Source organism: Eublepharis macularius, chromosome 14, assembly GCF_028583425.1.
Source record: "Eublepharis macularius isolate TG4126 chromosome 14, MPM_Emac_v1.0, whole genome shotgun sequence".
In the NCBI taxonomy this organism is placed as follows: domain Eukaryota; kingdom Metazoa; phylum Chordata; class Lepidosauria; order Squamata; family Eublepharidae; genus Eublepharis; species Eublepharis macularius.
Window position 1 is genome coordinate 48842905 of NC_072803.1, and position 12434 is coordinate 48855338.

Below are 12434 nucleotides of genomic sequence, written 5' to 3' on the forward strand. Positions count from 1 at the left end.
AAGAGATGCTGGAACTCCGTTCCACAGTTCCCATTGAAAAAAGCCCTGTACTTGTCCCTTGAATCACTGGCCCTTCTGGCCTCACTATTCCTCTTGCTGTTGTAGCAGTATTTGTTTTTCACATATATCGATCCAGTTTCCACCTATGAAGACATCAGAGTGAAGGCAGGAAACAAACAGGCACCTGTCCAGTGCATGCTTGGCTCCAGCTCCAGCTAAGAATCCCCTCCCCAAGGAACACTTTTAATTCATTACTGACTTTTAATTGTTATTTGCACTGGGTTTCAGTTCCTAGGGCCTGCTTTTGGAATGAAAAGCAGGATAAAAATGTAAAATACAGAAATAGAAATAAATGTCTTTGCCAACTGAGAATGAGGACAACATGCATCTGGTCAAGACAGTGTGGTGGTCCATGAAAGCTTATGCTTATAAATCTGTATTTAAGGTGCCATGGTGCTCTTTGCTGGGTCACCCCCCATCACTTTCCTCGCCCCACCGCAAAAATTATTTTCATATAAATTATATGAGTGCTCTCAACTCATAGTTGACTTACGGTGGTGACCCTCGGCCGGGTTTTCATGGCAACAGACTAACAGAGGCGATTTGCCATTCCCTGCCACTGCAGGCCTGGTCTTCCTTTATATACAGAGATTATATGGAAATAATTCATATGTATGGAAATAAGTTATATGGAAATTCATTATGTGGAAATGATTCATATATATATAATATATATGAAGATTATATGGAAATAATTTATATATATAATTATAAATTATATAAATTATTTCCATACAATCCATGGAACTGACTAGTGAAGAAGGCCGAAATTTGTGTAATTTATAGTCCCCCTTTCCCACTGAGAAAGGCGGATTACACAGCGCAAGTCAGTTACAGTCCATTTCAAAGACATTTCGATAAACAATGTGATAGGGTATGCAAATACAAATTTGGAAACCTTTATTATATTAGCGTATGGGATGCATTCTTCCATAGAGATACGGATCGTTCCGTCGTGCCAGGAGCCATTGACACTTGCTTTACTCCCCCCCTTTCCCCCTCCAACCAGCTGTAGCCAAGGCCTGCCCTTCCCGCGGCCATGTGCTTTCTCAGCGCCGCACGCAGAACATCCCTGTACGGCAATCGAGCCTCCTAGGGCGCCGCCATGACAGCCGCGGAGGGCGGCGCCATTGCCGTGCGTTAGGCGCCGCGCACGCGCAGTTACTCTCGGGAGGAGGCGGGAGTCTCCCTCGCGAATGAATGAAGCGGGTGGGGGAGGGGCCCGCTCAGAGTGAGGGAAGCCTCCGAAAGGGGGCGGGGCTACGCTCCGGGGCTGCTCCGGCCATGGCCACAGTGGATGCTGAGGTGAGTACGAGCGCCGGCGGAGTCCACCTCCCCCCAGGCGGGGGCGGAAGAGAAACGAGGGGAAGGGCGGGATTGGGCCTCCTATGGTATCTCCCAAAACCAAGCTCAGTCTAACCGAAGCTTTGCACACGGCTCGCTTCTTCTCATTTGAAACCCCCCCTCGCTATATTATGGTTCAGCCCGGTTCCTCTCAGGCGAAGCCTGCGCGGGCCGTTGCCATTGTGTGCGTACGGGGGGTGGGGGGAGCGGTGGGAGCAGAGAGGGGAGGCCAGAAGAGAACCCGGAACCCTGCATAACGAGCACTTGTCATTGCGAAGAGGCGTAGGGTAAGATAGCCATGCAGGTTTCAGGGTGGCACAAGAAGCGGCGGTTATGCAGAGTCCCGGGTTCGGCGTGGCTGCCATCCAAGCCCAGTTGGCGCTTAGCCATGCTCGGTCCGGGGCTGAGTGAGAAGGCGGGGCAAGGAAGGAAAGGAAATCTATGCAGCTACATGTATGCTTTATTCAGGGCACGGGGCCCAGTGGCTGATATGAGTTGTCCTAAGTGCGGGGCCTCTACGTGTAGTTAATGGGAGCTGGAAGGGTCATCCCCCCCCCAGCATTCTATAGCTGTATTTGGGGGGGGGGGTTCCATGCAAAAGCACCATTAATTGCAATTCTGATTGGAGGCCTATTTTATTCTTTATTTTTATAATAATATTTATTAGTATAAACCCTTTATTAACGATAGTATTAGTTAATGTCAGTATTAATACTTTTTATTATTAGTTAAAAATTGAGATAGTTGTCATTAATAAATGAGAGAGTTACAGAGAATGGAAAGTGACTCATAAATACCAGGTCATGAAAACTGGCCAATGAGAGGGGCCTTGCTCTCCCTCCCTGTTCTGCAGAACAACTATGAACTGTCAGTCAAATTGACTTTTGAAGTAGCTTCCAAATTATTAATAACCCCAAACTACTAGCTACCAAAGAACTGAATTGGTTGAAAAGTTGCAGTGGTTAGAATGTCAGACTAGAATCTGGGTCCAGTAGCACCTTAAAGACCAACTCGATTTCCAAGGTATCAGCTTTGGAAAGTCAAAGCTGTGACTCTTGAAAGTTCATGCCTTGGAAATCTAGTTGGTCTTTAAAGTGTTATTGGACCTGGATCTTGCTTATTGACTGCAGACCAACACAGCAACCCGAGACTAGGATCTGGGAGATCCAGGTTCGAATCCCCTTTCTGCCATGGCTGGTCACTGGATGACCTTGGTCTAGGGTTGCCAGGTCCCCTCCTGGTGGGGGGACAGGACGGGACACAACACTCTTCTTTGCTCCTCACATGCGTGTGCTTCTGCGATGACATCACTTCCGGGAAGCGATGTCATTGTGCAGGCTCGCTGAGAAGTGCAAGAGCATTCTTGGGGCGGCACGATGACATCCTTCCCGGGAGTGACATCATCGCAGCACCTCAGAAGGCCAGTTCCCCCGCTGGCCAGGTGAGTGGTGGTAGAGGGTGGGAGTGAGGGATCCCCCGCCCCCAACAGGGGACCTGGGATCCCTATCTTGAGCCAGTCACACATTCTCAGCTTAACCCACCTCACAGGATTGTTGTGAGGATAAAACTGAAGAGAGGAGAATGATGCAAATTGCTTTAGGTCCCTAGTGGGGAGAAAGGCGGGATATAAACGAAGTAAAATAAAAATAAATGAAAATATTTATAGCTCATGTTTCCTGCTAATCCAAGGGAGTTACAGTCATGACTACAGATCAAGGAACATAGTTTGAAACATTATACAGGAGCGACTAACTCTATGTATTACAGTATGAGCTATTATGAGTCCAAGCTCACATCCTAATATGTAATGGGAAGAAAGAAAGTAATTTTCCACATTTTTACGGGACATTTCATTTGCTTGTGAGCATGCAATTCTTGACTGAACTAGGATACTGCTCCATCGTAAGAAAGGCTCTGTGGAAAACGACGGACATGCAGGTCTTATAAAAGGCCATCCTTGCATACCACTTCCAGAAGACAGTTGTATATACTGTGCTAGGGCACCCATTTAAAAAATCAGGGAACCAACAAAGATGAGCCGGATGAGGAAGTGAGACTGAACGAACGCTAAAGATTGCAATTAAAACATGGGTTGACACAGGGAAAGGTGGTACTTCAGATATATAGATACCATCTTGTGAGGGGCGTTTAAGGTCACAACCATCACCTTGAAGTTCTGGTGGAAGCAAATAAGTGAACAGTGCTATTGTTTTCAATTCAATGTAACTTGCACTTAGCGTCAAAGCATTCTAAGAAAGCAATCAGTCCCAGGTGAGGAGGAGAAGGCATCTCTAGAAATGTTTAGGAGGGGCTGCAAGAGTGTTTCATTTTACAGAGTTTTTAATGGGATGTAGACTGCAGGTATGTTTTGAAGGGAGAGGGGAAATTATTTGGTGTTTTGTTTTATTTTGCATATTTTAATTTGTGATTTGTAAGCCGCCTTGAGCCCTGATGAGAGGTGGGATATAAATATTTTAATAAATAAATACATTCTGTCCTAGTTGAAGATTCCAGGTGTTCTAGAGGGGCAGCCCCATGGAGAGCACATTGCAGTGGTGCTGTGGAGAGGTTACAGAACCAAGGATAGGTTCTCAGAGTCTAGAAGGGAAGACAATTTATGAATCAAACACAGACGAAATAAATTACTTCTAGTAAGACATGTGGTGGCCTAAACACACCTGAGAAAAAGACATTTTTTCCATTGGAAATTTTGGACAGTATTGAAAAAACATTTTTATTAAATATTTTCTCTTTTGGAATTTAGTGACATGCTTTTTACTCATTCAGAATGTGTGGTATGAAGATTTTCTTACATTAATATATTCAGTATTAGAGAACGATAGCCAGGGGACCCACAAGAATTTGTGGAGGGGGGATCTAATTTCCCCCTCCTCACGATGACCTCTTTCCCTTCCCTGATATCCCATGTGGCCTCTCCCTCTTTCCTGCTTCTTTTTCTCCTGCCTGTGTACCAGCCAACCTACCTTTATTTGCTTTCCTGAGTTCAGTTTCCTTCCTGAGTGCATGGTGTTGGCTGCCAAGCAAGGGCGGGGAGAGTTGCACAATGGGAAACCTGAAAGGACTTCTGGAGGCACTTCACTTTTTATGGTATCCCCTTCCTCACCCTACTTTCTCTTTCCCTCCTCCTGACAGTTCTCCATATCCTCACCTTTCCCTGCTTCCTTCCTTTCTGCCTATCCATCAACTTACATTTTATCTGCCACTCTTATCTTCAGCTATATTTATTATTTATTTATTTAATTTAGCGCCCCCCCCCACTTTTCTCTACAATGGAGACCCAAACAGAGCAATCCTATGAGGAATTAGTCCATTGCCATTAATGGGCATGGACTGGAGTAACTCTGCATAGGATTGCACTGAAAACATCTTACATCATTCTCTTCTATCTTCACAACAGCCCTGTGAGAGGTTAAGCTGAGAGAGCTTCCATGGCAGAATGGGGATTTGATCTTTGATCCTAATCTGACCCTAACCACTATACAACATTAACTAGCATGAGGTGGCTGCTGTTGGACAGAAGTCAGCAGGCAGGGCTGGGCACGTCATGCAAGTTGTGTGGTTGTTGCTGGGCCTGGCCCCCGTGAATCCTCCCTCAAAGGTAGAGTTCTCCCGTGGGTTTGCCTCCTGGGGGTTTGCCTCCTCGCCCGCCAATCCACCAGTGGTCAGCGGGAGGTGGCAAGCTCTTAAAGGTTACCCACCATCAGCAGGCACCCAAGGAATGTGCGCTGTGTGCATGCTTCCAAGAGGCGCGACGACATCACCTCCAGAGGAGATATTGTCATGCTGGCCATGGGAGCATTCCTTTGTTTGGGGCCCAATTTGGACCCCAAATGGGCTGACTTGGCCCTGCACAAAGTGTAGGAGTCCTCCCGTGGCTGGTACAACAATATCACTTCCAGGGGTGATGTCATTGCACTGAAGACCTCACTGTTGGCACGAGGTAAGTGCCAGCCCCCCCCCCCCCCCGACAGGAGAGTATAGGGACCTGACAACCCTACTCAAAGGTCAAAACAGTTCTGTAAAGGACCCTGCCGTCCTCTCTCTGTCTTTTACTGACAGAAACCAAGGCTTGAACTGGCAGTGTTATTGTTAACACTGTTAACACTGTTAACACTGGCAGTGTTAACAGTCACAGAGGTATTGTTTTTTTAAAGCTGCAGATGCTACTTCTGTTATTTTGGGGGATGTTAACCCACAGTGGGTATTTTTTAAAAAAGATTTCATATCAAGATCTGTCTTGTCTGTTCATGATTCCAGTCTCTGGATTGATGAGAATTAGATATATGGATAATCCTTGGGCATTCTATGAACATATATACCATATTTTCAAGCACATATTTGTTGTTTAATTAATTTTCTCCAACCAGTTCATATGCTATAATGTATATGACAATAATACACTGTTGAAGAGTTGAATGTTATAAAGTTTAACTTGATATCCAGATAGCTGTATTGTGACTAAATGAGACCATTTCTATCCAAATAACACACTTTTCTTCAGTACAAATTCTGTGTTTTTTACATTTTTTCTTAGATGGCAACAGCTAAGATATATGTGCTAAGGTAGCATAGAGTGCCACAGTTTGTGACTCTCTCTGGTATTTGCAATTTGCTTGTAGAAAACCAATATATGTATACTGCAAAATTTCATAAATCAGCCAAATAGTAAATTTTATAGGTTATAAATTTTAGGTTATAAATGATGCATTTTATGTTTTTAAAAATAAGTATAGCTGTGTTAATAATGTAGGTGTTGCACATATTTAAAATTTCCCCAAGATTACTGGCCTCCAAAAAACAAGAGTTTACAAATACATTACATTTCTACTCCTAGCAATAAAACTGCTGCCAATCAGAGTAGACAATTCTGAGCTTGGCAGATCAAGAGTATGTCTCAGTATTAGGCAACTTCATGTGTTTATTATATGGGCACAGAGTGGGCACAGAAAGGAAGATAAGAAAGGACAAAATAGTAGATGATTTGTCCATATCACAGAAGACCAAGGGTGTTTGAAAGGACTAGAAAATGCCAAGTCAAATAATTATTTTATTATTTAAATAGACACTGCAGCTGAGTTTGCAAACAGACAAATCCAAATTTAACTATGCAGCTTCTGACTGACTCATGTGTGGGTTATATAACCTGATGCTTTACTATGCTGCTGACTTCCATTAGCATGATGGTGTGGTGTTGCTGTGGTGAACTAAACCATTTCCAGGATTGTGGTTTATTAGTTCTCATGCTGGATCCAACCAATTATTTCTCTGCTCCAGCCTCTTGTTTCCTCTCAGTGACCATCCTAGGGCTGCCAAAGCTCTAGCAGGGACGGGGGATCTCCCGCCCCAGGTCTCATTGCCTGCTGCTGCTGGAAGTGGCAGTGAAAAATAAGGGCTTCTCTGTTTACAGGAAGTTCTTACCATAGAGTTCTGGCAATTCTTAGAGCTGCCTGAAAGTAAGAAAAGATAGATCTAGGAAATGCTCTGTGGTAAAATTGGAAGGTCTTACCATACCTCTGGATAGCTTTAGGATTTGCCAGAACTCTTATGATAAAAACTCCCAATAAAAGGATAAGGCTTTATTTTTCTTTTTAATTATTCTCCCAGGACACTGACACCCCCCCCCCAACTCTTCTGGTGGTTGCCAGGCAGAGAAACTACTCAAGAAAAGCTACGCAGATTCCTCAGCTCCAGCAGAACTGAGGCAATAAAGGTTGCTAACTCATTTGTAAACTTTGGCTTTCTCTTGTTGGGCGCACTGGACAAATTAATGGTGGAAAAGGATAGACATGGCAAAGGATTTGTGAAGAGATCCTGATATTTAGCCAACCAAGGTGGGCAAGGCTAGACTAGAGAGCTAAGACATGCATCACCACTCCTAGGGTCCCCAACCTCCAGGTGGTAGCTGGAGCCCAAGCAGATGCCCCTGGAAGATCTACAAGCAGGACATGGACTTCAAAACTTCCCCATATGCTCCCATCCCCAGCTCCCTTTCTTTATTTCTTTGGAAGCAGAAGCACAACTAGTGAATTAAAAAAGAGAGATTGCCCAAAAGTACTGTTCTGTTTGTCTTCCAGAGAGAGTTTCCTGCACTGCCTGGGAGATTGGGGGGAGGGGGGCAGTGTCTGAATGACTCTCTAAGAATTGCTTCTAATCTCTATGGTAGAAACCATAGAGACTGGGAAAATTTACCAGAGTGTTACTGTGGTGGCAATTTTTTCTCCTGCTCTTTGGTTTTTCAAGGGTGGGAGATTTGGTTTGGGGAATTCCTTGGCAGGCTCCAGCAGCGGGGAAGCATACTCCAAGGTATTACAGGAGGGGTTACCACAATTGCCCTGGTGCCTGGTTGTGAGAGGACTGCTTTCACTGAAAGCTAATTTTTGACTATAACTGTAAAAAAATTTACTTCTTATTTATACATTGGATTTTTTTGCATGTGGAACATTTTACAAATACTTAAAACCATTCATCCCTAAAATAGTCCCATTAAGTAGACCAGGAATTTTTTTAACATATGATGAGCTCACACTGAAATACCTTTACTTTTTGACAGCCAAGCAGGGGTTTGAACCCAGGCTCTCAGACTAAGGTCTGCCCCTTTTATTCTCTGGCTTGGGTGTGTTTATTGAATTAGATCTCATTCCCATATGCAGGTGAATTATATGGGGATGAGGTAGAAGGCTGAGGTGGTTGAGTGAAGGGTACTGACGGATCCCAGCTTTGAATGTTCCTTTGTATAAATTGCCTGCAGATAGAAAACAAACGCTGCGCAGAGAAAGCTGCTCTCTCTAATAGCTGCTGTGCTGGTTTTCCATTTCAAGGGAAGTTTTTTAAAACATAAGGGAACACAGCGATGACACTCTACGTGCACAGTCTATTTTATCACCTGATTTTCCAGTAATGTGAGTGTGTACCAGACCTTAAATGGGTAACAGAAGAAGACAGGCAAGTTCACTGCTGTCGAAGGTTCCAGTGAGGCAAATGTGTCTGTTGTTTGGTTGCTTGTTTTGGGATGAGCAGTTGCTTCTTTGACTTCTTTTCATCTTGGATTCTTTGGAAAGAATTCACACAGGAGCAAAGTATCCAGATCAGGTTTTGCCAGACTAGGCGATGAAATACTGAAATTGGTTGGCTCTTGAGAAGGAGTGAAGGAAAATGGCTAGAGGGTAAACTGGCACGCTCTGAAAGACAGTTTATCCTTTTAACCAGTGGATTTTGTTTGCTGCCACGAGGAAACCCTTTTGGTCTCTTCTTAGCATTCCCATTTATAGAGCCCTGAGAAACGCTGGAGAAGATATCTCATCTAGACGCCAAATCTTTTGAGAAAACTGTGTCTGCCAACTTCCTTGAATGCACAGTTGCAATTAGCCATCATATTCATAATTCCAAGTATCTCCAGAGATTAAAAAGCACAGCTCTAAATATACCACTAGGGATAGGAAGTTTTGTATACAAGAAGGATGCCTTTTTGACTGTTTCCCCCTCCAATATGAGATTCAAATAGTCCATTCCAGACACAGTTGCCTCTGTTTAGCAGTGGTGAAACTGATACTGTGGTGTCCCTGCAAAGCATGGGACATGAATGAGCCAAAGTTACACCTTTTTAAATCTCTTCGATTTCAGTGGAAGAAAATTTAAGCAGATGCTTAACCCTTCTGTTAAATTAAATGGGACTTAAAAGTTTTTTACTTTGGTTGGATGGGTCCCAGTGCAATAAATTTTCATCACAGCTGAAAGTAGAAGATTTGCGCTGGGCTTGTGTGTGTTATAGTCCTTCTTTTTAAGCGTGGATTTCACCCCCCAGAACATGTTCTGCATAATACTGTTTGCAGTTATGTGGTGATCAACAATACCTTTGCAAGGTGCTGACAACACAAGGTCTTTTATGTTCAGGAAGCACAAAGAAGACAGTAATTCTAGGGTCAGAGAATGGTTAACAGTTATTATACTTCCTTCATCCAGCCTGCCAGGGCTAGAAGAAAATATTTCAGATTTCTAGGTGTTGGATCAGATTGGTAAAATGCAGTGTCGGTTTTTCAAATAACCTTTTAACACTCACTTTGGCATATTCCTAAATGCTATGTAGTTGCTTTATATTGATTCACACCACTGGTATATCTAGGCCAATATTGCCTGTTCTGGTTGGCAGCAGTTTTCCAGAGAATCAGGTCAAAGACTTTTCCAGCCCTGTGACCCCAGATCCTTTTCCAAATAAGTGTGGGACTCTTTGCCATTGAATGTAAACCCTCCTGTGAGGCATCTGCCATTGGGCTTATCCAAGATTCAAACTGGGGTCCACATGTAAAGTAAGAACTGCATTTCTAGATCAAGAAGTCTTATACAGAATATAGATATCCTCCCTGCACACCACACATGGGCTACTTTGGGATTTAAAAGAGTCCAGTAGCACCTTTAAGACTAACCAATTTTATTTTAGCATAAGCTTTCGAGAATCAAGTTCTCTTCGTCAGATGCCTGATACAGATACTGGCCAAATACGGGATTTAAGTACATTATTAGTTCAGTAAGTCTCAACAGCCTAATAAGGTAAGCCAGTATTGTCCGCCCCATATCATGACTGTGGGGTTGAAAGAACAGTGGCTTGACTGAACCTGCTGTGAGTTTGTGGTTAAGGTGAGATCAATCACTTCCTGGATCATAGTTCATGTTCTTAGCACTTTTGCTATACTGAATGTCACAGTGGGAAAAAATAATTAAAGCTAAGTTTATGTGACCCGCATCACATTTTTAAGTGCCTAGGTTATTTCCAACACAGTCATGTAATTTTTTTGCACCTATGATTGTGTTTCATATTCTTTCTGTGGCAGTCATCAAGTTGGTCCTTTGAATTAAATTGTATATGTAGGTGGCCTTCTTCCATTCATGGAGTGGGGCTGATTCAGTTCTTGGGCACAATTCAACATATTGCGACCATTACACCCAGTTTTAGAAAAATATGGTAGGTAGTCTCACATCTGTTGGGCAAAATGGTTGGGGAGTGAGTAAGGCATAGCCAGCTAGCTGAGCTGGGAAAATCAGTTGGAGGCCAAGCAAATGTGAATGCGAGATGTTCAATTAATTCCTTTAAATTTTTTGAATCTAATTGTGCCATCTTTAGGCCATCCACAATTTGAGTTACGGATAAAGGAAAAAAGAAACTGGATTGAAGGGTTAACGCAGGAAATGTAAGGTCTTGTTTTGCAAGCAGTTGACTAGTCAGCATGCAGTAAAGGGATGAAATTTTGTAGGTGACACACTGATGAGGCTGAAGCAAATGCAGAGGAAAGAGGCTACCTGACTCGAAGTGGCTTGGCTAGACTAGGATTATAGTCAGGTAAGTGGCATATTCTACTCTGTGTAGACTAATGTGAGTAAAGATAAAACTGTCAGACAGGACTTTTGGTTTTCTAGTGTGGTACAGAAGTAAGGCTTGAAGATTCAAGTATCTTAAGCAATTGGCAGGCAAACCTGGGCCAGACAAGAGGGCAGAACTGAAGGGGATCTTTGCACTATTTGCATGACACAGTAAGCATGGTTGTTGCATATATCTGGCACATTTTGGGTTTGGATTCTTGGAAGAGAATCACATTGGCTACTGGTATAGATTATGTTTTAATTGGCATTTGGCAGTCAGTGCAAACTGTAGACTCATTCTCTTCTGTAGTCCCTCCCATCTTAAAAGAAAGCAAAAACTGTGTTTCTAGCTGTACAACCAGGCTTGGAACTCAGAAGAACGGGCTGCTTCATAGCCTCCTCCCTTAATATCTGTCTCATATTTTGTCCTGTCTAGGTTAGCCCCCCAACTGAACAAATTCTTCCGGAGGACAGGTTTTTCCCAGCCTTTAGCTAAATGTATTGTGCCCCTACATCTTTCATTTATTATTTAAATATGTATTATATTTTTTATCACACTCTTAATTGAAAGAGCTCGGGATAGATTACGTTAGAGATAGGCAGCCCCCCCAAACCCCCCAAAGCAAAATGTAGCATCTGGTGCGCCAGCAAACAAAAGGAGAGGAAGAGAGTTGGAGCCAGTTGTGTTGGAACCAGCCAAGCTTGATTAGTGCCATCAGCACTACTTCCGGGTAGCTCTAGGAATTGCCAGAATTCTATGGTAAGAACTTACTGTGAGTAGAGGAGGCCTTATAATTCTTTTTCATTTCCCCCCCGCTGCTGCTTCCAGCAGCAGGGGGAATCCCCTATCCTCATTGGGGGGGGGGGGTCTTGGCAGCCCTAGTAGTTGGCCATTGCCTGCCTCTGCGTAGCAGTCCTAGACTTCCTATCTAAGTACTAACCAGGGCTAATCCTGCATAACTTCTGAGATCTGACAAGATCAGGCTGGTATGGACTATCTAGGTCAAGGTTTCTGCTGGTTAGTATTGCTGATTTCACAAATACTGGTATTTGAAGCTGGCAAATTTCATATTCCACAATTTGTCTTCTGTTTAAGAACAGATGCAAGCAACTTGTGCAGGTGCTCAGTTAATTTAAAGGCAAGATCATACCATAGGGTTCCCAGGTTCCCTGGTTCGGGTGGGAGATCTCCTGCTCCCAACCTCGCCCCCCCGCTGCCTCTTACCTGGTCGGGGTGGGGGGAGTGCAGGGAATGGGAGGTCTGAAGTGTGCTCCTGCTAGCTCTGGAGTCTTCATTGTTACACCAGGAATCATGTCTTTCCTGGTGCGACAAGGAAGGGAAGGCCCCCACAGGGGGTATTTTTGCTTAAAATCGCCTGACAGCAAAGTCTCTGACGTGCACGTGGACTTTGCATGCACACACAATAAGTTTCTCCTATGTGCGCCTCCCCACGACCCCTCCCATCTCCCAGTTTGAATCCCGTGGGACCTGGCTGACTGATCATACCCAGGCACAAGGTGGAGGCTGCATCTGTTCTGCGCTGACACCATCTCATAATATGGATTTGACTTCTGCCACCTTTGCCAAAAAGATTGGGATCAAAACTCTTCCCCATGAATGAGGGATAAATGTTTGTGCAGAAGAAACTTCAAGCGTC

At 43.9% G+C, this 12434-nt stretch overlaps 1 protein-coding gene across 1 annotated transcript in view; it reads left to right on the forward strand.

Moving 5' to 3' along the window:
* The first annotated feature begins 1344 nt into the window (after nucleotides 1-1344).
* Nucleotides 1345-12434, forward strand: part of EHMT1 (euchromatic histone lysine methyltransferase 1) — a 148390-nt gene continuing 137300 nt past the window's right edge. The window contains exon 1 of the mRNA XM_054997507.1: nucleotides 1345-1365. Within this exon, the coding sequence (XP_054853482.1) occupies nucleotides 1345-1365 (21 nt within the window). The remainder of the gene's footprint in view (nucleotides 1366-12434) is intronic.